This window comes from Salminus brasiliensis, chromosome 1, assembly GCF_030463535.1.
Source record: "Salminus brasiliensis chromosome 1, fSalBra1.hap2, whole genome shotgun sequence".
NCBI classification, from domain to species: domain Eukaryota; kingdom Metazoa; phylum Chordata; class Actinopteri; order Characiformes; family Bryconidae; genus Salminus; species Salminus brasiliensis.
Window position 1 is genome coordinate 23,822,823 of NC_132878.1, and position 24,800 is coordinate 23,847,622.

Below are 24,800 nucleotides of genomic sequence, written 5' to 3' on the forward strand. Positions count from 1 at the left end.
GATCAAAAGGGAGGCCTGCATTGTTCCCTACAGCACCTCACACATGCACACATGTACACACTTGCACACAACTTCTTTTGGCTTTACTCTTTCCCCACACACACATAAACACACAGAGTGTGCAGTGTGGCCCTCAAATTGCCTCTCATTATCTTCATAGTCTTATATCACAGCCCAGCTTGCTACGCTAAAAACATAAATGCTAGCCTCAGCGGCTGCAGGCCTTCAGTAAATGAAAGGTTAGAGAGGGTCAGTGGCTGCCTCAGCTATTCTAATCAAATTTAGCCATTCATAATAGTTGTAGTGTTATTGCTTCTGAAGGTTGTGTAAAGCTCAGAGGACCATCATTGCGTAAGAAAAACAACTTGGTGCTTTCCTAATACCTTTTGTATTGATTGTATAAAACAATGTTAAATTAGAATGTCAAAGAACAAAGAATGGATGTGTATATATAATATACACAGCATGGTGCTTTACATGTTGTCTTTAAGAAGAAAAAAAAAAGGTTCTGTGCCTTATTGGTAGTATCCAACCAATGGCAAGAGTGCTGGCTGTTTGCACGGTCACTGTGTTTATCACTATTTTATGTTTTAAACACATATTAATGCTTAATTAATATTATTATTATTATTATAGTTGTTGCTGTTTTGGTGATGCTAAAATGGTAGATAAAATAAATAAAAAAGAACTAAAAAAATAAATAACTGTAGATGGTGCTAAACTAGTCATCAAGTCAGACATATAATATTAATACATTTCTACACTGTCCATGAACTGAAAATACCAAAACTAACATTTATTGGCATTAGTTCATGTCACAGTGGACATTACGATTTTAAATGTAATTGACATATTTTATTTGTTTATTTTTTAATTGCTAGTTTTAGTTCTGCAATATGTTTCATGAAAGAGAATAATCTTTTTTTTTCAATAAAGTAAAGCTAATTTGATTATAGTAATATATTTGCCCCGTGTGCTGTCATAAAGTAATTACTGGGCTATTGAAACATATACTTCCCCACACAACCCAGATAATTAGCTAATAAAGGGGTCCCGTGGGAATGCAGACCCATAATCTATAGAAAATATTTGTAAATAGATCATTACATTTCATTGTTTATACATTGCTTATTGTTTCCAATATATTTTAAATATTGAAAACAGCTACAATACCTTCTGGTGTTTAGTTTATCGTTTATTTAAGCTGCGCTGTAGGTTATTATTAATTATGAAATAAATAGTATTCAGTACTGACAAAAATTGTAGTGTATATCATGCAGAGATAAACTTCTGTGACACTTTAATTATTGTTCTCTCTCTGTGTGTGTGTGTGTGTGTGTGTGTGTGTGTGTGTGTGTTTTGTACATGTGTGTTGTCTTCAAGTATGTGCATATGTGTTCCATATCAGCTCCAGGGAGAGTAGGCCAGACTCCTGAGGCAAATTATCTTGTGGAAACTTCTGGGGCACTCCACTTCCCATACAAACAGCCTCACACACACAAGCTGTTAAGATGAGGTCAGTCCCCAGAGTGTCTGAGTGCAGGGAAAGTCTTGAGAACAGGAAACGACCCTGATTCAGCTTGCTCCCTGAAAGTGACCCCAAAATACAACGTGAGCTTTAACCATTTCAGCCAGGAACAGAACGAGTATGTGTCATTATGGGTCCACAGGGTATCACACACACACTCACTCAGACAACTTAGTACACAATTCATGTGCTTGTGTCTGTTTTTTTTTTGCATTTAACTGGTTTACAGCCAGTGTGTCTGTGTAAGTGTGTCTGGAAAAAAAAAAATAACAGAAGATATTTCAGAATATTAAGATTAATCAGTCTGTAACATAGGGTACACAAACACTTATTATTATTATTATTATTATTATTATTATTAATATTGTTAACAATAATGATGATAATAATTATGTATTTGTTTATCTATTGATTTATTTCATTTGTGAATATCATACTGTAAAATTCTGTGGGTGTATTTTCCTTCTATGTGGAACCTTTTCCAAAACAGTCAAATGGCATAAGCAGACAGACACACACACACACACACCCCACACACATCCCAACAGGTGCTGAGGCGTGTGCTGTATTGTGTCCATAGAAACTGAGACACTGCTGCTTTGCCCTTGGGGCTGTGTGCATAGTGACATCATTGGCAACATGTTTGTCTGCTTTCTTTGTCTTTCCATGTCCATTTCTTGTTTTTAGGTAAATCTGTGTGTGTGTGTGTATGTCACCATGTGTGTCAATGTGTGTGTAGGTGTGTGTAAGTTTGATTCAGTACGTTTTTCAGAAAAGAATGTTCTAGTCAGCAATATGGACCTAACATTATTGTTCATTCACTATTGTTTATACCTGAAAGAGCAAAAATCAGAAAGCTATTGAGGTTAAAGTTAGGGTTAGTCTGAGGTTTAGGATTAAGTTTAGAATGTTCAATCATGCTTTATTTGAAGGCTACCTACATAAGAACTTAACATGCACTGGCATTAGTATATTATTAACAAGTATTTGTTTTTAAATAATTTATTCCCTGCTTAAGCTTGTGCTATGAAATTCCTAAAAAAGGTAGCCTTCAAATAAAAGTCCTAGGGTACCTTCACATGGTGAATCTGGCAGGTGTTCTTTGCATTGTGTCAGAATTTCATGGTAAATGGACCAATAGAAATGCTCCAAAGTGACTTGGAATAAGATTTTTTTTATACTGACTTCCATTAATAGGTTATTTCCTTCTTCTGTAAACTTTGGTGGTTTCAAAGTTTTTGCATGACAACAACAATATATCTATTATACCAATGGAACATGTGTATGACCTCATGTTCTGATCGGGTTTAAAAACAAGTGAGTCTGTGTGTGTGTGTGTGTGTGTGTGTGTGTGTGTGTGTGTGTGAAAATCAGAGAGAGAGACACAGACAGAGAAGGAGTGTTTGTGTGTGCACATTTGTGTCTCTTTGTGTCCATCTGCTCAGCAGTACTCCAGCTGCTTGACCCACACCCTCAGCTGACTCCTGATTGGCTACAAAGGGCCATGCCTGGAGAAACTAGTCTGGGCCCCTTATGGGTGCACACATTCAAACAATGGGCTGGAATCCATCCACACTGGAACTGGACCAATGCATTTCACTACTAGAACAACAAAGCTATGTGAAAATATATATTTTTCTTTGTTTGTTTTTTTTGTTGTACAAATACAAATGAAATAAATAGAGCATTCATGCATCAGGTCACTGACTAAATGGCTTAGCCTAAATGTACATAAGTATAAGGACACAAAGTCAGCAAAGTGTGTTGCATTCCCAAACACCCCAGCCCTTGCAATCTCAGGCTTTCTTTTTGAATAAAAATGACCATGCTGGAGGTTACTGTACCTTTCATATCACTTCATCATATTCTCGTAGTTTGACTACATATAAGGGCTCTAATGGCCTTTCATGAACTACAGTCATAATCGAGTTAGAAATAGCAAATAACAGATTTGGAGTACACTCCAAGTCCAGCCAAGAGTGGCTCTGTGGTCATAACGGTCAGTATGGGCATTGGGCATAATTGCAGCATCAAAAAGGGAGAAAATGTTAAAATAAATAAATAAATAAAATAAAAAATGCCCTGCTGAAAACAAACTGGATATTTTGAGTAAAACTTAATGGATATGTTGGTGCACTGGTTTTCCTCAGTACTTTTGAATTTGACCAGTTTTCTTTCTTCCTCTCCGTTAGCTGATCAAAGCCATAACATGTGCACATGTTTCTGATTCCAGCTCCTTCTACAATGCTCGGTGTCTGTTACATGTGTTAATCATTAAGAACTCATTATTCACAAATAGCCAAACTACTCACCACTCCAAAGCTGACTTCTTTTTCTCCTTCTTTATATTTGTCTCAGGGTGGGTGAATAGCATCGCTGTAAAGGTTTCATAAACCTTTCTGAAATTAAATTGATAAAAAATGCAACAGAATAAATACACAAATTTATATGAAATAATAACATGTATTATAAGGTATTAGTAAGGTAGAATGGACCTCCCTCTCCCTCCCATCGCTTAGGTGGCTGCCAGCCCTTGTGGCCGCCAGTTAGATAAAATGACAGAATTGCCTCCTGATAAGTGTGTTCAGCTGTCAAATGACGTGAAAAGAGCTTTCGCAGAAACAAAGAAAGGAAGTTTTACATAGTGGGTGGTAATTGAAAATAATAAAAAACTATGTTTGCTAGGCAAAAGTCAAAGATTAGTTTTATACAATATGAATGAAGTTACACTCTTAAAGATAAAGGTGCCAGGAAGAGCTCTTTTTCCAATACCATGAAAGACACACTGTGGGTTCCCCAAAAAACTTAGAATAGATGGTTATGTAATTACATAATGTATATCATTATCATGTGAAGATTCTGAGAGCAACTCCTAAAATTCATTTAAACGGGTTTTCCTTTTCATCTTTTTCAAACATGATTCTTGAGAATATCAAAGGTAGTTCTTCTATGGCATCACTCAAATCTTTTGAGACCTCTTTTCTCAGAGTCACAGATCTCTTGACGCTAGGACTACTCGAATTGTTGTTTGACTTATTGTGATTTTCTCTGGTTCTCATGCACCACTGAATCACTGGGTCCTCTTTGGTTGGTTTCCTTCCTTCCTTCCGTACTCCTCTGAAATCCAGTCCTGCTTTTCCTGCTAGCTCAAAACTTTGTCTTGTTCTACTGCTTTCCCTGCACTCAATGGCATACCTCCACCTTCCCTGCACACACAGATTGTGAACAGCGTGGAGCGTGTGTGTTTGCTGACTGAAGAGAGACCTTACGAGAAAGTGTGAAGGAAGAAAAGACTTTTGTTCCACCCGGACTTTTCCTCAGTGTTCAAATGGATTTAATCATGAAAAAAGACTCTTCTCTGAAGTTCTGAACTGTCCAGCTGCCTTCTTGCTTTGAATGGTTTCAGTTGCAGCAGCATGTTTGCATGTGGACTGAAGGAGCTTGACTGTGTGTGATCTGGAATAAGTGACATCCTGGTGTGAGGTTGGATGCGTGTGGGTGAGGACAATGTCAGGAGTAAGCAGGAAAGGTTCTGGAAGGCCCGGGTATTACTACAGGCTACTGGGTAGGACAAGGCTCCAGAGACAGCGCAGCCGATCCAGAAGCAGAAGTAGACCTACAAACAGCAAGGGTAAACATTATTCTGACGTTTTCTTGACTTTTTTGAAGACATAATCTTGAAGATGTCTCACCATACCATGCCTTTACATAGTACTTTTATTTACTAGAAACTACTTACAGTAAGTACTTTATAGTATTTGTAACGTAACTGCAGCTGTATTTGAGTTTCTGAGCCATGGCTTATTCATAGTAATATCTAATGTAAAAGCTTTTCATGCATTACTTACCAGCACAACACAGATGCACCGGCTCATGCATTCCAGGGTAAGTTAACATACTGCTGTTACTTCAGACATTCACCCAGTCCTTCTGTGAGCAGTACTCTAACAATGGCAGTGCAGCATTTCCTCAACTTTGTTGCTCTAGTCCACCAGATGCTTTAAGTTTTTTTTGTAAGTCAGTGGACTCGGGTTACTCTGCTATTGTGTGAGTTGAGTCCACTGAAGCTCCTCTCAAATGCAGGCAGTCTATTCTTTTATGTTGACTTTGTGTTGACCTATGACATCTAACTGACTTCAGTATTAGACTTCACAGACCGTGAGCTGCACGGTCTAAAGTTGAATTGACCTGTACAGTGTTTGGGGGGTATTTGTTGTTGAGGTATTTGTTGTTGCGAATTTCAGTGATTTTAGACTCTTAGCTTGTCCAGAAGAAGACAAAGCAGAAGGGTTAGATGTCTCAGTTGTGTGTGTGTATGGGAGAGTAGGCTGTTTTTTGCTAAATACCTGAAAAGTCATTTAGCATGATTACGAATAATTTTTACACGAATAGGCTTCCCATATCTGCTACAAATGAAATCATAAACTTTCTTTCCAGCACATTCTGTTTCATTTAAGCTGCGTTCTATGTGTTAGGAGTGCAAATGTTACAACTAACCCCATGAGTGGTTTAAATGTCTAGCAAATCAATATAAACATAGTTAATTAAATGAATAAAACTAAGCCCTGCCATGCGAAGGCTGTACTTTTGTCTGGCTTGCTGCCAGTGTGAGTTGTAGACATGCTTTTCATAATGATGCTGTTTAACTGACATCATTATGATCAATATACAGAGCACGCAAAAGTTTGTGAAATACACTGTGTGTCCAAATGTTTGTGGATACCACCAGTGCATCCAGCTACTTTAATAAGAGGCACAGATGTGCAAACAGGCACACACACAGCTTGTCTGCCAATAGAATAGATAAACAGCAGAGCAGATAAACATGAACCTATTTGTGCCAAATGCCAGACATAAAGAGGTATACCCCCCCAGGCATTGAGCTGTGGAGCAGTGGAACTGTGTTCCCTGGAATAATGGTCCTCCATTCAGTGTTTTTGGGACGATTTGGGGAGTTGGGGGTAAAGTGATTATCCAACATCCTGACCTCACTGATGCGCTGGTCACTGAACACAATCAAATCCTTATAGCAATGCTCCAAAATCAAGTAGTAAGGCTTCCCTGGACAGCAGAGAGAGTTACACCAACAAAAGCAGGATAAATTCTTTGTATAATAACTATGAATACGCAGTGTAGTGAACATGAGCATATTAACCCCTTTTTGTCAAGTATCACAGCTTGTAAACATTTTTGTAGTCAGCTAAGAATCTTTCGACTCTTGTTTGGTGAGATTTTTCTTGCAAAAGAAAAGTAGTTCTGTCGGTGGATGGACCTCAAAACGCTGGATGATGGCACGAGACTCTGAGTTTCAGTCATGTTGAGGTTGGAGGACTGAAGACCTTCAGCTTCCGCCTCTCTGGGTTGTCCATTGTGGATTTTAAGGTGTGTTTAGCTTCATTATCCTGTTGTAGAACCCATCCTCTTTTCATAGTCAGCATTTTCATGGACGGTGTGATGTTTGCTTTTGCTGAATACCTCCCAATACATCCCAAATTGTGTTGCAGTCTATATTGATTTAGCCCTGTGCTGTATGACAATGTGCGTTTTTGTTTTCTCCAAACATGCATTTGCTTTTTGTGCCCAAAACCCAAAAGCTTTTTCAAAACCTTTTTTTTTAAACTGTTTAACTGTTTTCAGTTATTTAGATGTTGCTTTAAATACCTGAGACACTGAATGTTTGGTGAGGACACAGGACAGGTTTTCTTTAGGTGCCTCTTCCATGAAGTTCATATTTCTATAGGTATTGCTGCACAGTAGAGCAGTGCAGCATCTGTTTGCTTTTCTAGAAATCCTAGAAAAGTGGTTTTCTCTAAAAGGTTGGCTTTCCAGACCATAATTTCTACACTTCCATTTTAACTGCCATTTCTTAATTGCATTGCAAACTGAAGAAACAGCGACCCGAAAATACTTTACCAATGTTTTACAGTGTTCTCCAGCTTCAATTATTTATTTTTTTTTAGAGTGCTATGGAGCTGTTTAAAGGATTCCATGTCGTTTGTTTGTTGGGATAAGGTTGGAGGAGTCAAGAGTATTTATATAACTTTATATACTTTTATATAATAAGCACCTGCCCTTTTTCTAACTATGACCATAAACAGGCCCTAGCCTTCACAGGCTAGTTAAGGTGTGAGTAAGAACTGAGAGATCTGTCTTTGCTTCTTTCCTTTTCACTTTAAAATTATACAAAGAGTAATACACTAATCTTGCTTAGAACCTTAAAAAATATTTGGTCTGCTGTCTCTTGGAGATCATCTTCTACTCTCTTAACTATTCACAGTAGCAGATATTTTGATCAGGGGTGCCCAAACTTATTGCATGCCACTACAGGAGTGTGAGTTCTATGACTTCAACAAATGTGTATTGCGGAGTTGTATGTTTAAGACAAAGTTTTTATGTACTTAAACGAATCTGCAGAAATATCCGGATGATGGCTGTCTAAATGTGCAGATGACCTTGCTATAGGAAAATGATCCCCTACCCCCGATGATCCCCTACACTGCCATGACATGATGGCACATTATGACAGTGTTATGTAAATGATCCAAACAAATGTCATTTTACATGCTGAAACTTCAAAACCTCTAATTCTGAATCAGCAAGCTTTTCCAATGCAAACCCTTCATATACAGCCCAGTCACTTTCAAACTGAGCTAAGCACACACTCTCACGCATGCACACTCACCACACATACGTAGGCTGAAGTATGGTAAGGTTGCCAAGGCAGTCTGTAATCTCCCTTTTGATTTGTTGAAATAACCAAAGTGCTTGCGTCTAAGCATCTGTTCCTGCAGTGTCACCTTGAAGCTCTATGTAGGCCAGTCTAACGCTAATCTCATATTATATTACTTCTTCTCTAGTTCGCTCCATTGTTTCTGCCAATAATTTGGGGTTGGTTGAGAGAGATTTCGTTTCTTACGGGACAACGCTGAGCCTTGGCAACCAGGACTATGGCTAAATGATAGAGAGCAGCACCTAGCATCCATAAACAAGTTGACTTTGGAAGCCCATTTCAAAGAGAACATCCAGTGTGGCTAATTACGTGTTGGAGTCTGAAGTTACGTTTGAAGTCTATAAGGCACACAGGGGTGTGTTTAGTTGTATGTAGAGGCACTGTTTCACAAATGTGTATGTGTGTATGTGGTAAAGTCTATATGAATGTGGAAGCTCGCTAAATTTTACTTACTTTTTGATAGGTAGGAGGTTAGGCATGACACTACAGGTTAATATTTGAGTGTGTAACAACTTACACAAGGTTCACACAAAATGCTAGGTTGTTTAGTGTAGGCACTTAGTGTGGTATAGTTCCTCCACACACTAACCCTAAAATTGTCCGCTGACTGTTACCATACTACCATGACTACAGTTACCATAGCAATACAATACCACAATACAATGTAAATACAAACTTTACTTGCAGCTCACTGGCTTACAACGTAAGGTTTCATTTCACATCACACTCCTCAGTCTTCATCGCATGGACACTTTGTGTATAGCTTACCGAGTACCATGGGTTATCTGCGTGACTGTGTGCTCTGAACCATGTCCCTATTGGTTCAGTATGAAGACATAAGAAAGTAATGTGAAGTGTATCAAATCCCAAATCACCAATTCTTAAGTTTGCCACATTCAGAGCAAACACAATACCCCACCAAAATAATAACTAATAATAACAATGATCTGTATGAACTTTCTGTAATAAGAAGAATGCTGATCTAGATGTAACATGGAACTACATGAGACCTGATCCCAGACCAGTGTTCCTACTATGAGTTTTTTTGATAAATATGGGCCAGTGATGATATGGGCCAGTTGCATTCTTCTTAATGCAACTTACTACTAAAAAAAAATCTAAAAAATAAATCAACAGCATACTGTACTAATGTCCAATCAGCACTGTCATGCTGTGCACTTTTAATATGACAGTCTGTTTCCTGGTTGTTGTTACCAGACTCTAAATGCTTTAAATGTCTTGTTTTTTTTATGCAGCATGCAGGTGAGCAGTGTTCTAGCAGCAATTGAAGATGATCATATCTGTATCGGGCTGATATCAGTGGAAAATTCCGGATCAGATATCAGAGAACAAATGCAGTCCTATCCCCTAACAAGTCTCTCCTGAAACAGCAGGCACACACGCAGTGTTAGCTGGTGTGTGGTGTGTGTTTTCCTGTGGTTTAGAAGCTGTGTTTAAGTAGTTGGAGCGTGACAGTCCACTTTTAGATTGTCATCTTAAGTAAAGTGATTAATTTAAAAACAACTCATTGGTTTTTAAAGTAACAAAATATCAGATCGGTATCAGAAGTCATAATACATTATAACTCAATATATTCACAATAAACCCCTGAAATTTTGGGCGTTACAAATGATTATTTATGGCTTATGTAGGAGGCCCTGTAGGCACAGCTTATTATGTCATATTACATGGTTTTGTGCTGTAATGATGTTCATTACAGGTCAGTGTCCGTCAGGTGTATGACGCCTCTTCGTTTGTTTAGCTACCATCTGCTATAGTGAGATAAATGATTAACCAATCAGGATTGTGCATTTTTCCTGTTTCTGCAGCGGCTTTATTTTGCATACTTCCTCATACCCCCTGGAAATCTCCGGTTGTGCCAGAGCTGGCAATACCTGTCCAGTGCTCAGCAGAGTGTGTCATGACATCATTTGTGGTAACTACAACATGTCATCATATCATCTGCCTCTGAAGTGACAAAAATGACCTCAAGCCTAGCAACCCAACTGTAGACAGTAAAGAGAGAGAGAGAGAGAGAGAGAGAGATGGTTATCTGGTTTGAATACAGTAGTACACAATGGCAATAAACAATTCCTGAACCGGCCTTTTAGACTGTGTGTGTGTCTGTGTGTGTTTGTTGGTTTTGGCCCAGTGCCATCGAGGTGTCCGATGGAAATGCCTGCTGATGGAGTGAGAAAAGAAAAGATTAGAGAAACTTTTCCAGTGGGCTGACTGTTCTTGATGATGAGCTGTGTCTTTTGAATGTGTGTGTGTGTGTGTGTGTGTGTGTGTGTGTGTGCGTGTGTGTGTGTGTGTATCGCTCTCTATTTTTTCCCTGTAAACAAAACCTATGAATCTTGTTCAAAATGTTGTTGAAAAGATAGTATTGTGTTGTACTCTCACACACACACATTTTTAGGACAGTGTTATCTGGGGCTATGTTTGTGTGCTGGTAAAGACAACAGCAGGCCTCTAAAACTCTTATCAGTTGGTGGCCAACAGAGGAAGGCGTCAGGCTGCATTTGGTTATGCAAATCAGGGAAGAATGAAAGGAGACATGAGCTCACCTGAGCTGAATAAAGCCCTGTTCATATACCAACATACACACACACATACACACATATATTATTATTATTATTATATATATTTTTTATTATTATATAATATAATATATTTTTTTAATAAACGCCTATTCCATGCACTGCTATTGAGATCTTCAAAAACTGAAGCTTTAGCTTTTACAGTTTATACAATATATAGACAAAAGTATTGGGACACCTGCACATTCATTGTTTCTTCTGAAATCAGTGGTATTAAAATCAATTTAGTAACTGTCTTTACTGTTCAGGGAAAGCTTGGACTTTGGAGCATTGCTGTGAGGGTTTAACCGCATTCACTACCACCCCACCTCATCCCTGCTCCACTGGTCAATGCTGGGGATTTATACCCCTCTACCCCAGGCATGGTGCCAATAGGTTCATGTTTATCTTCTCTAGAGTCCTATTCAATTGGCAACACTCTATTCTATTGTGTGTTTGTGTACATTTGTGTGTACAACATGGACATGCATGTTTGCAAATCTCCTAAGTACGAGATTACCAGCAGGACTTGAAGACTGCAGTAGTCTCAGCTAGTAATACAGTATGTAGCCTGCACAAGTACACAGTTGTCTGTGGAGGCTACACCACCCCAGCTTTTGCCCATAAGCAGAGCACTGTGGGACACTTTGTTTCAGTAGGATCTGATGGGATGACAAATATGTTCACGACTGTCCTGCTTAGCTTTAAACAGCAGCTGCTGACGGCTGTGGGTCTGCAGCTTTCATCTCTGTTTTCACACATCACACATTTTCCAGTGGTGAGCTGGGAGAGTTAGAGGATGTCAGGAAGTAAGCGTGTTCGATATGGCAAAAATGTAACATCATGACACACAGTATATGTAGCAAAGCTTAAGGCTTTTTTCTGTGTTTTTGGAACAAGTTGGAACAAATAACAATAAAATAGCAGTACCACATAAAACAGCTATGTTGAAGTATGAGTATGATGTTTTTTATAATAACATTTAGCATTTGTCCAAATAAAATAATTTCATCATCTATTTGTTAATATACACTATACTATACAAGGTATGTTACTGTACAGTAGTTACTGTTGTTAGCATGCTCTCTGGGACTGGTCTAAATCTATCTTTATAAAACAAATAATCCAGTTCTATAACCTGTTTGACTGCGCATAAAATACAAACACACCTATGACTGCCTCACAACCATTGCATTAATGTGCCAAATCACCAAAACTGTTGTGCTGTTTTGGGCACAACTAATGGACTGTTTTTTTTTTGGTTGGTTTTATTTGAAATACAGGCGAATCATTAATGTAAGATACCTAGCATGCTAAAAGTTGCTAGGCCTAACAACCCCCCTCCCACTATAATTCACTGTAGAATTGTGGTATTTACTGAATGATCTACTGTAAAACTGCAACCTTTATAAATGTGTTACTTGTCTGACAGCCCTGCTTTTATTTAGATCTGCCTCAAGTAGTATTAAACCCAGACTGGATCCCATATGCCTCTGTACTCCCTACATTCTACATTACGTGAGTTAGACTTACACTATGTCCGAATGTTTGTGGACACCCCTTCTAATGAATGCATTCTTTAGGTTGCACCCATGTGCAAATGCAAACAAACAGCTTGCCTAATGCCATACGTGGGCTAGAGCAGTATAACCCCCCCCCCCCACACACACACACACACATCCTGACCTCACTAATGCAAATCCTCACAGCAATGCTTTCCACATCTAGTCCCTTTGACTTTGAAACAATGAGCAGGTGTCCCAATACTTTTGTCCATATAGTATATTTTGCATTGTTTTAATGAAGAGGCCATTACTTTGGGACTTGTGCAGTGCACTATATAGTGAGTAAGGAGCCATTTGAGACTGACAGCATTAGTACAACTTTACCAACCAATTGTTATTAATTGTGGTGATGATGATGATGATGATGATGATGATAATTATTAATATTAACATTTTATATTTAGAATGTGTGTATGATCATATTTTATGTTTTTGTCAATTATTAAAATATCGACAACTGCTTTGCACCTCTTACCCGTGGGAACGGGCTGTACAGATCTAATGACCCATAGACGGCAGTGGCTGCTCACATGCTTTGAGTGCTGTTGATGTTTGTCTCAGCGTACGTTTTTCACTGATTCAAAGTCCTGTAAATGGAGCGTCACTCAGTGTCGGGAAAGAAGGAAGTGTCGTATATGGGAAACGTCTGGCCCGACCTGGCAGCGTGCCCTAGCTGTTACATTTTACCCATAAACTCTGGAAAACTGCAGCACATTGCAGCTCAAAGTCCTGTGATACGTCTGTGGATCACATGAGAAAGCGTGTCCCTTCTTCTGCACAGTTCTTCTGTGCTTCTGGCACAGATGTAAAGATATTAGATGAGCTGGGGAAGTGCATAAATATGGATTACAGTAGCCAAGACCTGAGACTTGAGAAAGTCAAAACAAAGAGTAAGACCTAAGAGTAAAGAGGAGTGAAGATCAAAAGAGGAGAGCTGAGAGAGAGTAAAGAAAGAATGAGGAAATTGCAGAAATGGAGGGGAGTTTAGTTTACAGTGCAGTAATTAGCAAGTAACTAATACGCTTATTGTGAGTGAGGTCTAATTATTTATTATCGAAGTCTATTAAAAATGGTGGTAACACAACATTCTTTCATTTTGTGGACATGACTGTCCATTGAGATTAATTGAAATGGACAGAAGGACAGACAGGACAATAAAGCAATAAACAATAAACCTCTCAGTACAAAAAAGCAAAACATTGTGCAGTCTAGTTTGTCCACGATTAGGCATTTGGTTTAATGTGTTTTTAGCTCTGTGGGATCATTTGAGACATAAAGCTAAATACATAAATACATAAAAATAAGTTGGCCAGGGCTTGACATGAAGCCTATAAACCAATAGTTTATTTTAAGATTTGATTAACAGTGATCATTTTTAAAATGTAAATGTGACTGATGTAATATTTAGATGTATTTACACACGTATAATGAATACATATAACTGTATAAATGTAGTTTTTTAATAATAGTTACATGTAGTTACATTTAAAAAACAGTAGTTACATTGACACCCATACGTTTCTACAGAACTTAATTATACACTGTAAAAAACATATTTTGTGTTAAATAAAATGGTGTCCTAAAATATAAGTAATTGTGCTACACCTCAGACATTTTGTCAGTCTATTTAGTGGAGATGCACTGATCCCATACTAGGATCAGATATCTCCTTCAGCAGCCTGCTCTGTTTACCCAAGAGCACCTCAGAGAGGAGGGTTGAGCAGGGGACCTCTCACACACACAGACACACGTGCAGGCAGACACGGCCAAACACTGTTGTTTCTGAGTGCCAGAAGTGTCCAAAATCAATAGATCACATGATTTTTCACAAAATAAATCCCTCAATTCCGTTACTAAAAGCAAAAGCTGTTGATGTTGATGTTTCTGATGTGTTTTGCAGAACAGAGAGACGAGAGCTGAACTGCTCAGTTGAAGATTTGTGCCTGTAAATAAAGTAAAGACATCACTGCTACAGCTGGTCTTCTATAAATGGAGAACTGAGAGGGTTGCTAGCTCTTTTTTTGCTCTTACAGACTTCTCACAAACTGTTCGACACACAGACTGTTCATTTGTTATAGTTTGTTTTACAAAGTGATATTTAAGTCAGTCCCGATGCCTTAAGTCTCTCCCACATGGTGAGATATATGGTTTATTAATTCAACAATGGCACAAACATGTTTTTGATTCAGATTTAACATTACATTTGATTCATAATTAGTAAAATAGTACATTGCTTGTTTCAATGACCTTTGAGTGACAACCGTACAGAAGAGCTGTATTTGCATAATATGGAGCATCTAGTTAACGGAGTACCCCAAAAGCCATTCATCATAACAAAAACCTTAGGAGAGATAGAAGTAGATCCAGTGCAAGCAATCCATGCGGGGAGAAGATGAGTTAGTCGACTGATTAAAACCATTCTGCCTGTTTTGTTGCAAAAATCTCATAACGTTTCAAACAATGAATTGTTGCTTTACTCTTTTGTTTCGACTTTGATGAGTCTTCAACTAACATTGCCTGCATGGAACTGCTCGACATGACGAGTGTCTGTTGCAGTCTGATGTTGTTTGATACAGTCGCTCTTTCCTGGTAGACTTTCTTCAAAGCATCTAAGAACTTCAAGGACAGCTGTTCTTCTAAAGACCAGAAACCTATGTATTGTATTATGTGAGTGTTCTGCTACCACAGGGGTTCGAATCAAACAGGAGTTTGATTCTAGTGGAATGAATTTTCAATGACATCAGCCTTGAGAAACACAGCCAGTTTGCCTCTGCTCACAGTCTTTATTCATTTGTTCCCAGCGTACCTGGAACTGAACTGAAGTAGCTTCTGCAGCACATAGAACATGTTTTTTTTTTTTTTTTTTAATTTCAGACACATTTTAAAGAAACAAAGACGTTATCTGTTGTACATATGTCCTAAATTCTCAAATAATAAGGTAGTATTTTAATAAACACAAACCCACAGCTTTTATTAACTGTTATGACAGTGGCTACCAACAATGAGGGCAAGGACATTGGACAGTACGCTCTGGAGTTTTCAGCTCTGGTATCATGGAAATATGTATAAATATATAGTGATGAGTCAAATTATTATGACCATAACATGCTGTTGCTACTCCATGTCCCACCAAAACCGGGTCAGCATGGACACTCTGACTAGTCTATAGCTATGGCCCCATACACTTCACTGACCCATGGATAGATGCTCTGTGGCTGGTCGTGCCAGCACAGGACCCAGCAGCCTCTCGTATTTGCAGTGCTGTGGTGCAACAGGGGAAATTACATTTTCTATTTTTTGTTTTAAAGAAATTTCCTGATTTCTGGTATTTATAAAACTTGGAGATTCATTTTATCCCCAAACATTCTCATTTATTATATGATTACGCTCACCTGTTACTGTTTGCTCACTCTATTACAGTACTGATTTAATATGACAATAGTTACTGACGTTTTCATGATCGTGAACTTGCTTCCTGTTATCCCAGGCTGATGGCCTGAACTCGAACTCAAATGACTCACACATGTTTTTAAAGTTGCCCTAAATTCTAGACCACTTGTTACACAGAGAAAATAACACATGCACGGCAGAGGTTAACAGAGTAGTGACACAATTCCTGAATTCCCAACAAGAAAAACATCTCACTTGACAAACACAAAAGTTCAAGTGGTTGTGAAAATACACACAGTAATCTCCATTACCGGAGCGCAATATGACTGTGTGCTGTTGTAAGCGTAATGGGATATATTACTATGCTCTTTATATGAATGTATGACTGGCTATCAGGGCTTCTAGACCATTGAATCATAGCATATTATTAAAAAGGACCAGTTAGTCCTGTTTTAAAGAACCTGTGAACAACAACCAGTGTCCAACCAAGTGCCTGCATAACCTCATGAGTTGATTGGATGTCAGCCAGTGTATTATTATTATATTTTATATAAGAGTCTAAGCCACTTTTTGCCCCTTTAGAAATGTTCATTTATGTAAAACACTGAATTGTATCATTATATTATTATTCAAATATATATTTTTAGTGTTTTTCTTGTGCGTATATCTGATTTCACATGTTGACACACTTCTGAAAACTAATCATGGGTGGGTTTCAAATTCAGGGATTAAGCCAAGTCCTTGTCTTGTAAAAGTAAATAATCTGCATTCTGGACGCCCACAGCACAATACACTTTGTCTAGTTCCGTATGATGTTCTTTTATAATATAAAATTATTATAAATGTTTTATAATACACTCCCCCATCTGTCAAGGGTCCTTAAAAAGTAATGGAATACTAACTAACACATGCATTATATGGACAAAAAGACACACCATAATCATTAAATTCAGGTGTTTCATTCAGTCCCGTTGCCCCAGGTGTACAAAATCGAGCACCTAGCCATGCTTTAACAAACATTAGTAAAAGAATGAGTGGTTCTCATTGAATTCCAGCGTGGTGCTGTAATGGGATGCCATCATTGCTACAAGTCAGTTCATGAAAATTCTTCCCTCCTAGATATTCCATCATTGACTGTGAGTGGTATTATTGAAAAGTAAAGCATGCAGGAACCACAGCAACTCCACAAAGTATCAGACCACGTGAAGATACAGAGCAGGGCCACAGAGTGCTGAGGTGAAGAGTGCATAAAAGTCAACCAATGCTCTACTGACTCAATAATTGTTCCAGAGGGGGTGGGGGGGGGGTACACTACTATAGCGTACCTGGTCTTATGGATTACAGAGTGGTAGGTTCAATACACTGGTTCACTAAGCTGTCACTTTTAGGCCCTTGATCGAGGCACTTGACTGTCTCTACTCCAGGGGAGTCACAGTATGCCCGACTCTGCACTCTGACCTCGGCTTTTGGAAGTCAGGCTATATGCAGAGAACAGAATTTTCTGTACTGTCCAAGTGTACAAATATGTTAACAATACACAATACCGAAAGGCTTCACTTGGGCTTCACTGGCGCACTCAGGTCAGACAGTGAGGTCATTAGTAAGGTGTAGGACAGGGTCTTGGTCTGAGACATGAAATCTACTGCACTGAAACTAATTAGACCAGTCAGTGTCTCTGAGCGCAGCTGTCAGCTCACCAAACTGGAGTATGTAACAGCTTCAGCGACGTGTTAGTGGTTGAACTTGTCTGTGTATTGTCGAGGGTTCATTCTAGCTTTGGAATGTTGTGCTCCGGAAAACGGGGAAACACTATGCTGTTCCAGCCCGCAGCGCAGGAAGTGTGTTTTCTGACCCTGTGAATGTGTGTGTTTTTGTTTGTGAGGGTGTGTGCGAGTGTATTTGTGTGGATTGAGGTGGTTTGAGGGTTCAACACTGTTCAGATTAGTGAATGTTTCTATATTTTTTCCCACTGTGATATCCACTCTTCTTGTGCGTGTAAACATGTGTGGAAGGGAGGAAGAGTGAAAATGTGGAAGCAATTTCTGAAAACCTGGCTGGCATTAGTTGTAGCCCGACTCTGCAGATATGTACAGATCTGTGTGCATGTGTTTGCGCGTGCATATTTAAGGAGCAGATTGTATGACAGATGGCTGTTGGTTTTGTGTTTCATATTTGTCATAATTTTTGCCATGGTAACATTATGAACTCCCATCCTTTTTTATTGCTTATTTTTTATAGTACTGTGACATTTTTTTCATTTCCATTTTTTCAAAAAGTTAAATACCACCCTTCATTTTTTTTTTTTATTTCCACACATGAAGTTACTCATTTTCAGAGATAATGCACTTGGAAAATAGAAAGTCTGTTTATAATGAAGATCAATACATTTTTGTTTCTGTTTACAGAGAAAATGGGACCCCTAACAACTGTCTAAGACCTGCCCTATCAGAAAAACAGCACTTAAAGGGGGAGTCCACATAAATCTATATATAATACATATGTCTGATCATTGTTAGCTAAGATTTAGATTTTTTTTAGATCCACCAAACAGTTTTATGTGAATACATGTAGTTTCAGTATTTATTATGGATCTTCTTCTCCAGTGGTTGCTTTGCAAAATATGAATGAGATGGATGTACGTATGCTAATTGAGGCATCGGTGTCAAGTTTCTCAAAACATAATACCTACTTTTCCTGTAGTTGGCAATGAAGTCATCAGATTGAGAATGGCCGAATATTTTCATGGAAGAAATGTTTCTAAGCCCATCCTGACTACTAAAACTACAAAATGCTAAATTACTCATTCAAAATAAAATCAACATGCAAAGGCAGTTACAACTAGATGTGCTTGGTTTCTGGAATGTCCTATGTGATTAAGAGTGTGGGCAAAGTCATTATGAGGAACAGTTTTGTCCGTGTCAGTTGAGGTGTGTGTGCATATATATATATATATATATATATATATATATATATATATATATATATATATATATATACATATATAGAATGTTGTACAGTACTAACTAAGTACCTCCTCTTCAAAACTTTAGTCTTTGAGAGAGGAGAAAATAAGACTCCACTCTTGCTTAGAATCTGAAAACATGCACAGGTGTTTCTGTCCCACTGTGAGAAGACGACTCGGCACTGTTGGCTTAAAAGGATGTGGGGCTGATCAAAAAGCTCTTACTGAGAAAAACAAACAGACACAAAAGAAGATTTGATCAAATCAAACTGCTGAACACAAACTCCTCCCCCAGTCTAGACATCAGCATCATTGAATGTGTTTGGGATGATTCGGATGGTGAGAAGCAGAAAATGCTTCAGCTTCTGTAACTGAACTTATATGAAGAATAACTTGCATACGTTTCATAACTCCCATACAATAACTTGCATACATCTCAAACATTTCTTAAAATCTGTAGCATAAATGTATTAATGTCACGAAGTCTGATAACCTGCAATGACAGATGAGATTTGAACATTGTTCTACTCTTACAGACCTGGTCTGGGTTTTGGAGCCAGCTATGAGGAAAGTCACAGCTGTTTGGCAGCCCAGAACTGGCTTTGGATCTTGTGGATTGGATTCTTGGATAAAACTCCTGTGTGTGTGTGTGTGTGTGTGTGTGTGTGTGTGTGTGTGTGTGTGTGTGTGTATGTGTGTGTGCTGACAGGTGGCATTGTTTCCTGATGCCCGAAAGCCAATGCATTCCAAATTCTCACTGTCTGAGATCTAGTTGCCATGGGAACAGCAGGGCCAGGAGACTGTGCTTGCTGACCGGTGGGATGGGACCTGTCAATCAAAATGTCACTGATGACAAAGAAGGTCTAACAGAAACATGTGTTCAGGCTGTAAGAGGGCAAAATGGATCTATTTCTGAATAAGTGAACTGGCCATGCTGTGATTTTACAGAGGTGTGTGTGTGTGTGTGTGTGTGTGTGTGTGTGTGTGTGTGTGTGTGTGTGTGTGTGTGTGTGTGTGTGTCTATAATAGTAGCTCCATAAACTCAGTGTTGCAGATGGCGTGATTCCATAGACGTTAATTGACCATTTTAATTGGTAACTAAATAAAATTGGTAATTGACTCGTGTACAGCAGTGCATGTGTGTATTAGTGTGTGCATGTGTGTATTAGTGTGTGCATGTGTGTTTAATTGGCACTTAAAATGAGGCTCAACAATTAAATCTAATATCAGATGTTTGAGTGTTCCACTCTTCAACTTTATTAGAGCTTTTATACTTCTCAGGAACTCCGCCAAAGTTCAACCATGGAAGCTGGAGCAGCTTCTTATACTCACTATCCATGTAATTCCAAACACATTCAAAGACTTTGAAGTCTGGACTCTGGTAGCCCCATTCACTTCTTTTTAATTTAATTTTCACATCTTCATACAAGGAGATTATTCAGTTACGTTGATGTCTGGATTCTCCATCGGTGGCCACTCCATTGTTCTGGGAACAGCAGCAGCTTCAGCAGTTTGATTTCTTCTTTTCTGTCTGTTTTCATTTCTCAGTAAGGGCTTCTTGGTGAGCTCCACATCCTTTCAGACCCACAGTGTCCAGTTGTCTTCTCACAATGGAAGGATGGGCAGAAACACCTGTGGATGTTCTTGGATCTGAAGCGAGAGTGGAGCTTCAATTATTATTCATTCACTTATTTTCCTTTTGACTTTCTCTTTTTGTTCTGAAAGTGGATCATCCGCTACCTAATCACCATAGAAATATCTCCTAAAAATGAAAACGTTTAACTTCTTGGCTGTTTTTGCTGGAAAGTACCTAGATGGCTGGTCTGCACACGGCTTCTTTAATTGGCCTTTTGCTTTGCTCCTTGTTTCCGCTTAGAAGCCTAATGTCCTCTCTTTCTTCCCTCTCACTCACTCTCACTCACTCTTTCTCTTTGTCTGTCTCTCGCTCATCTCTACTTAGACAAACTATCTACTGCTTATCAGACGCACACACACACACACACTCTGATGGATAGTGAAAGCTGTCTCCTCTCTTAATGCAAGTTCCAAACCTCTCTGCTGTGAACCTTTCATTGAAGATTTCCTCTAAAGGGTGGGGCGACACTAAATTTGGATTACATTTGACAGTGCTAATGCTATGCTAATGCTTTTAAAACATAACAGCTTTGACTCAGGTGTTCTAGCCAGCACAGGCCAAAAACAATAAAGCACATGAAAGGAGGCAGTGACAGATTTGGAGGATTCGTACACTGGTTATAATTCAATTTGATTCAGTGTTTATTTATATAGTGCCTTTCACAACAAATGTTGTCACAAAGCGCTTTACAGAGATCCAGGTCCACACCTCTTATGAGCAACACAAGCCTAGTAACCCAAAGTACAGTATGTCAGGTGCTCAAAAATAAAGTTATTAAAGCATCAATATGTAGAATTTTTACTTTAATAAAACGACTTCAAAATCATTGTGACACTTCTGACCCGTAACAGGGAAAGTAGCGTCACTGTTGTTGCTACTCTGAGCTTAGCACTAGCTGCTAACTGCACTATGTAAGTTTGGTGAAGCGGGTGAAACTGCGTTGTCTGTGTTAGTGTCATATCCTTTGTAAAATCTCCACATGCTTCTTTTACATTCACTGGGGGTTCTGTAACAGAAACAGTGTGAATTACACTTCCCAACTGTAGGGGGAGCTCAGATTGTTTTACATAATGCTGCTTTAAAGGAATACTTTAGTGTTTTTTACAGCCTAATCGTCATCTGCATCATTTGTAGTGTGCAGAGAGTTATCACAGACGGTCACTGGCGGTCAGAGCGGTTAGAGGTTGTGGGCTCAATACCCAGGTTCAGCAAGTTGCCACTGTTGGGCCCTTGAGCAAGGCCCTTCACCATCTCTGCTCCCTGGGCTCATGGGCTCACAGTCGCTGCGTGTGTCTGATCACTAGGACGAGACAGACTAAGATGATCTAAGGTTCTATTAAACTTTCAAATGAGCCAAACATTGCAAAGTTATCCTTACTAGATGTACTCAAATCCCTTTATTTGATGAATAAAGGCAGAACGGGCAGAATAGTGCAAGATGTGTGTCCTCTAGATGTGCGTTTCAATGAATTCAAGCACTCGGTTAAGCGAGTACTCGAGTACTCATACACCTCACTAAACAAACTTTTTCCTTAGTAGTACTAAATATTAGCAACATGCTGTTAGGTCAGCCTCAGTGAAGACGTTTTACCTAAAAATAATTACCAAGGCAGGCTTTTCAAAAAGCTCAGTTATTCAGGTTAAGCTGTGCTCTGTTTTGTATATATATTGCACATGAGGTATGGTATTTTCTGACTGACACATACATCATCAGGGTTATTGGCTGTTCATAAGGGAAGGACGCTTTACGTGTGAGTCAATGTCAACACAGCGGCTGACCCTTGGGTTTGTTGGCTGGATAGCGTGCCTCTATAAGTTTCACATTCCATGCCCGCTAGACACACAGTCCACACTCCATACACAAACAGAGGACATGCTCGGATCTGCCTCGTAAATGGAGATAAGAAACTATATCGAGATCTGTTTTGTTGGGTGGGGGATGTATATGTCGGAACCCGGCCTTTGTCGTGTTGATGTTTTTGGTGAGGTCCCGGCTTTCAGCTGCTTGCGGTTCGTATCTGATGTGGTTTATTTGATGCTGTCTGTGTTGTGCCAGCAGTCACTCAATCAAGCTCAGTTCCATTCATAGCTTCGTTGGTGTGACTGTCATGCAAAAGCATAGCCGCCTCTGTATGCCAAATTAAATATCTCCCTATCTACCTGTCTCTTTCTCTCTCCCTCTCTCTCTCTCAGATTCTCCTCCTGAGCGAACGGGACGGAGGCGCAGCATGCCAGGCTCCGCCCCTGATAAAGCCCCGCCCACAATGGAGCCCACTGCTGCTGCAACGCCCTTCAGAGTAACAGTGAGTGTCTGCATCTCAGTTTGGGCACACTATGTTCTTCTTAAGTTTTACACTGTGTACCTCATGCAGGGGTGATGCTGCGCCTCCAGAAGAGCATAGCATTGCAAAACTGATTGGTTTGAAACAAACAAGGAAGAAAAACCAACGTTGGCTTGGCTTCAGCATGCTAATGGAACTGCTGTCAAAGGACAATAGTGTTTGTGTGTAGTATCTGCTGACTAACTTGAATGGATATGAGTGATGGATCAGCGATGACTTTAAACGGCTGCCTGTGCTGGCTAATAACACTTACAGTAGAATGGTACAGCAGGAGTAACTGCCTGGAACCAAGTTAAAAGGCAAAGACATTTCTTTCTAAAAAGCTAATTGGTAAAAGAGTGCACTTCTGATTGGGAAGTTGAGAAATCAAGACTGAGATACTGGAAAATGTACTTGGAAATGTTCATACAGAAATATGTGCATCACATCATCTGAAGTGTGCGGACAGTTACCACAGACACGGTCATTTCCATGCTTTGCTCTCTACTTAGAAAACTGTCGACTTAAATAGCTCTTATAATATAGAGGCACGAATTGCTTAAGTAATATTTTGTGATTTATGGATTAAATTAAATTTTTATTCATTTTCTTTAGATTTCACAGCATACTTCACTAGCCAGCAAACTTTTGGTTGTTGAATTAGTGTTGAAATGACAAATGATCAACATTCAACATTTCTCTGCCAAAGTTGAAAATGAGGCATAACACCACTGTCTGGGTGCTCCAAACTGTTAGCGTGAGCATTGAAATAAAGAGCAGGACTCCACGCACACAATTAGTATGTGCCAACAGAAACTAAATAAATGAGGGGACTCGGCACTGGTGGAAATATGAATGCTCAGAATGGCATCTGTTTACAGATAAAGTCCCGCCCTTCAACAAAAATCAGCCAATCAGCTTTACTGGTCAACGATATTGTGGTGCTAGTGGGGGAAGCCAGCCTTGATGTGGATCTTTATCGTGCACTATTTAGCCGACCGCTACAAACCGTTCCTGAGGTTTTTTGTTCATTTGAGTGATTTAAATTTGAAAGGGTAGTTTGACCTTCATTTTCAGGAATTTTGTTCTCTCCCCATCACAAATAAATTCACAGTTTCATCTTAAAAAAACAATAACCATGTGCACCAAATAGCAGAATTACTACACTGTAACTCTCATCATTGAGGTACACAGGTTTAGCCTTAATACAAACAGCCAGTAATAATGTAAAGATAAAGATTATTTCAGAATTGCACAGTGCGTGTAGTGGCAATGTTTGGGGTGCGCTGTCTATTTTGAACATTTTAGAGCAGTGGAAAAATGGCAGTCTAGAAACTAAAAGTGCTTATTCAGTACACGTCTCTAGGCAAAAAGGTATTAAACCTCAGTGTGTGTCTTTAAACAAGTTGATTAAACTCAACTTTTGGTTTCAGAACCAGAAAAACAAAAGTGCTGTAAAGTTCCGAAACATTTCTGTTTAATAGTAATAACTCTTTATGACTAGCTTTTAGTAGTTGTTTAAACGTTTGGTTTCAAAACCAAGTAAGCAATGCTATATAAAAAAAAATAAAAATAAAAAAGTACGTCGGTGTAAGTTTGTCTGTGCTCTCTATTGCTGATACCAGTACTGTGTGTAAGTGCCAGTATCGGTGCAACACTTAATAGGAATACTCCAGTGTTTAGAAAGTTGCTTTAGCACTTGGAGATTGGTTTGTATTATGAGTGTGTTTCGAATGAATGAATACTTTTTTCAAAGTACTATGTCATGTGTCCGAATAATTATCTGCAGTAATCAACTGTGTGCTACTGATGTGGCAGACGGGAATTAGGTCCTTTAACAGAAGACCACATCCAATTGCAGACATACTAGCTGCACTAAAAGTGGCTAATGCATTATTGAAGTACTTGATTTGAGCCACACAGCATAGGGATTAGTTTGTGTGTGTGTGTGTTTATGTGCGAAAGTGACTCTTTTGATTCTGAGTGAAGTTGGTCTGGACTCCAGATGACTCTGTGTTGCAAGTAGCACATCTGCACATGCCTGTGTGTGTGTGTGTATAAACGTGAAGTATGAAAGGTTTTTGTGCTG

General features: G+C 39.0%; 1 protein-coding gene across 3 annotated transcripts in view; it reads left to right on the forward strand.

Moving 5' to 3' along the window:
- Nucleotides 1-24,800, forward strand: part of dab2ipb (DAB2 interacting protein b) — a 166,563-nt gene that overhangs the window by 48,708 nt on the left and 93,055 nt on the right. For 2 of the 3 annotated variants that reach the window (XM_072674954.1, XM_072674949.1), the window contains exon 2: nucleotides 22,584-22,693. In XM_072674954.1, the coding sequence (XP_072531055.1) occupies nucleotides 22,619-22,693 (75 nt within the window). In that variant the 5' untranslated portion in view covers nucleotides 22,584-22,618. Of the gene's footprint in view, nucleotides 1-4,891; nucleotides 5,160-22,583; nucleotides 22,694-24,800 lie in introns of those variants that run through there. The other variant, XM_072674941.1, reaches the window with a different exon arrangement.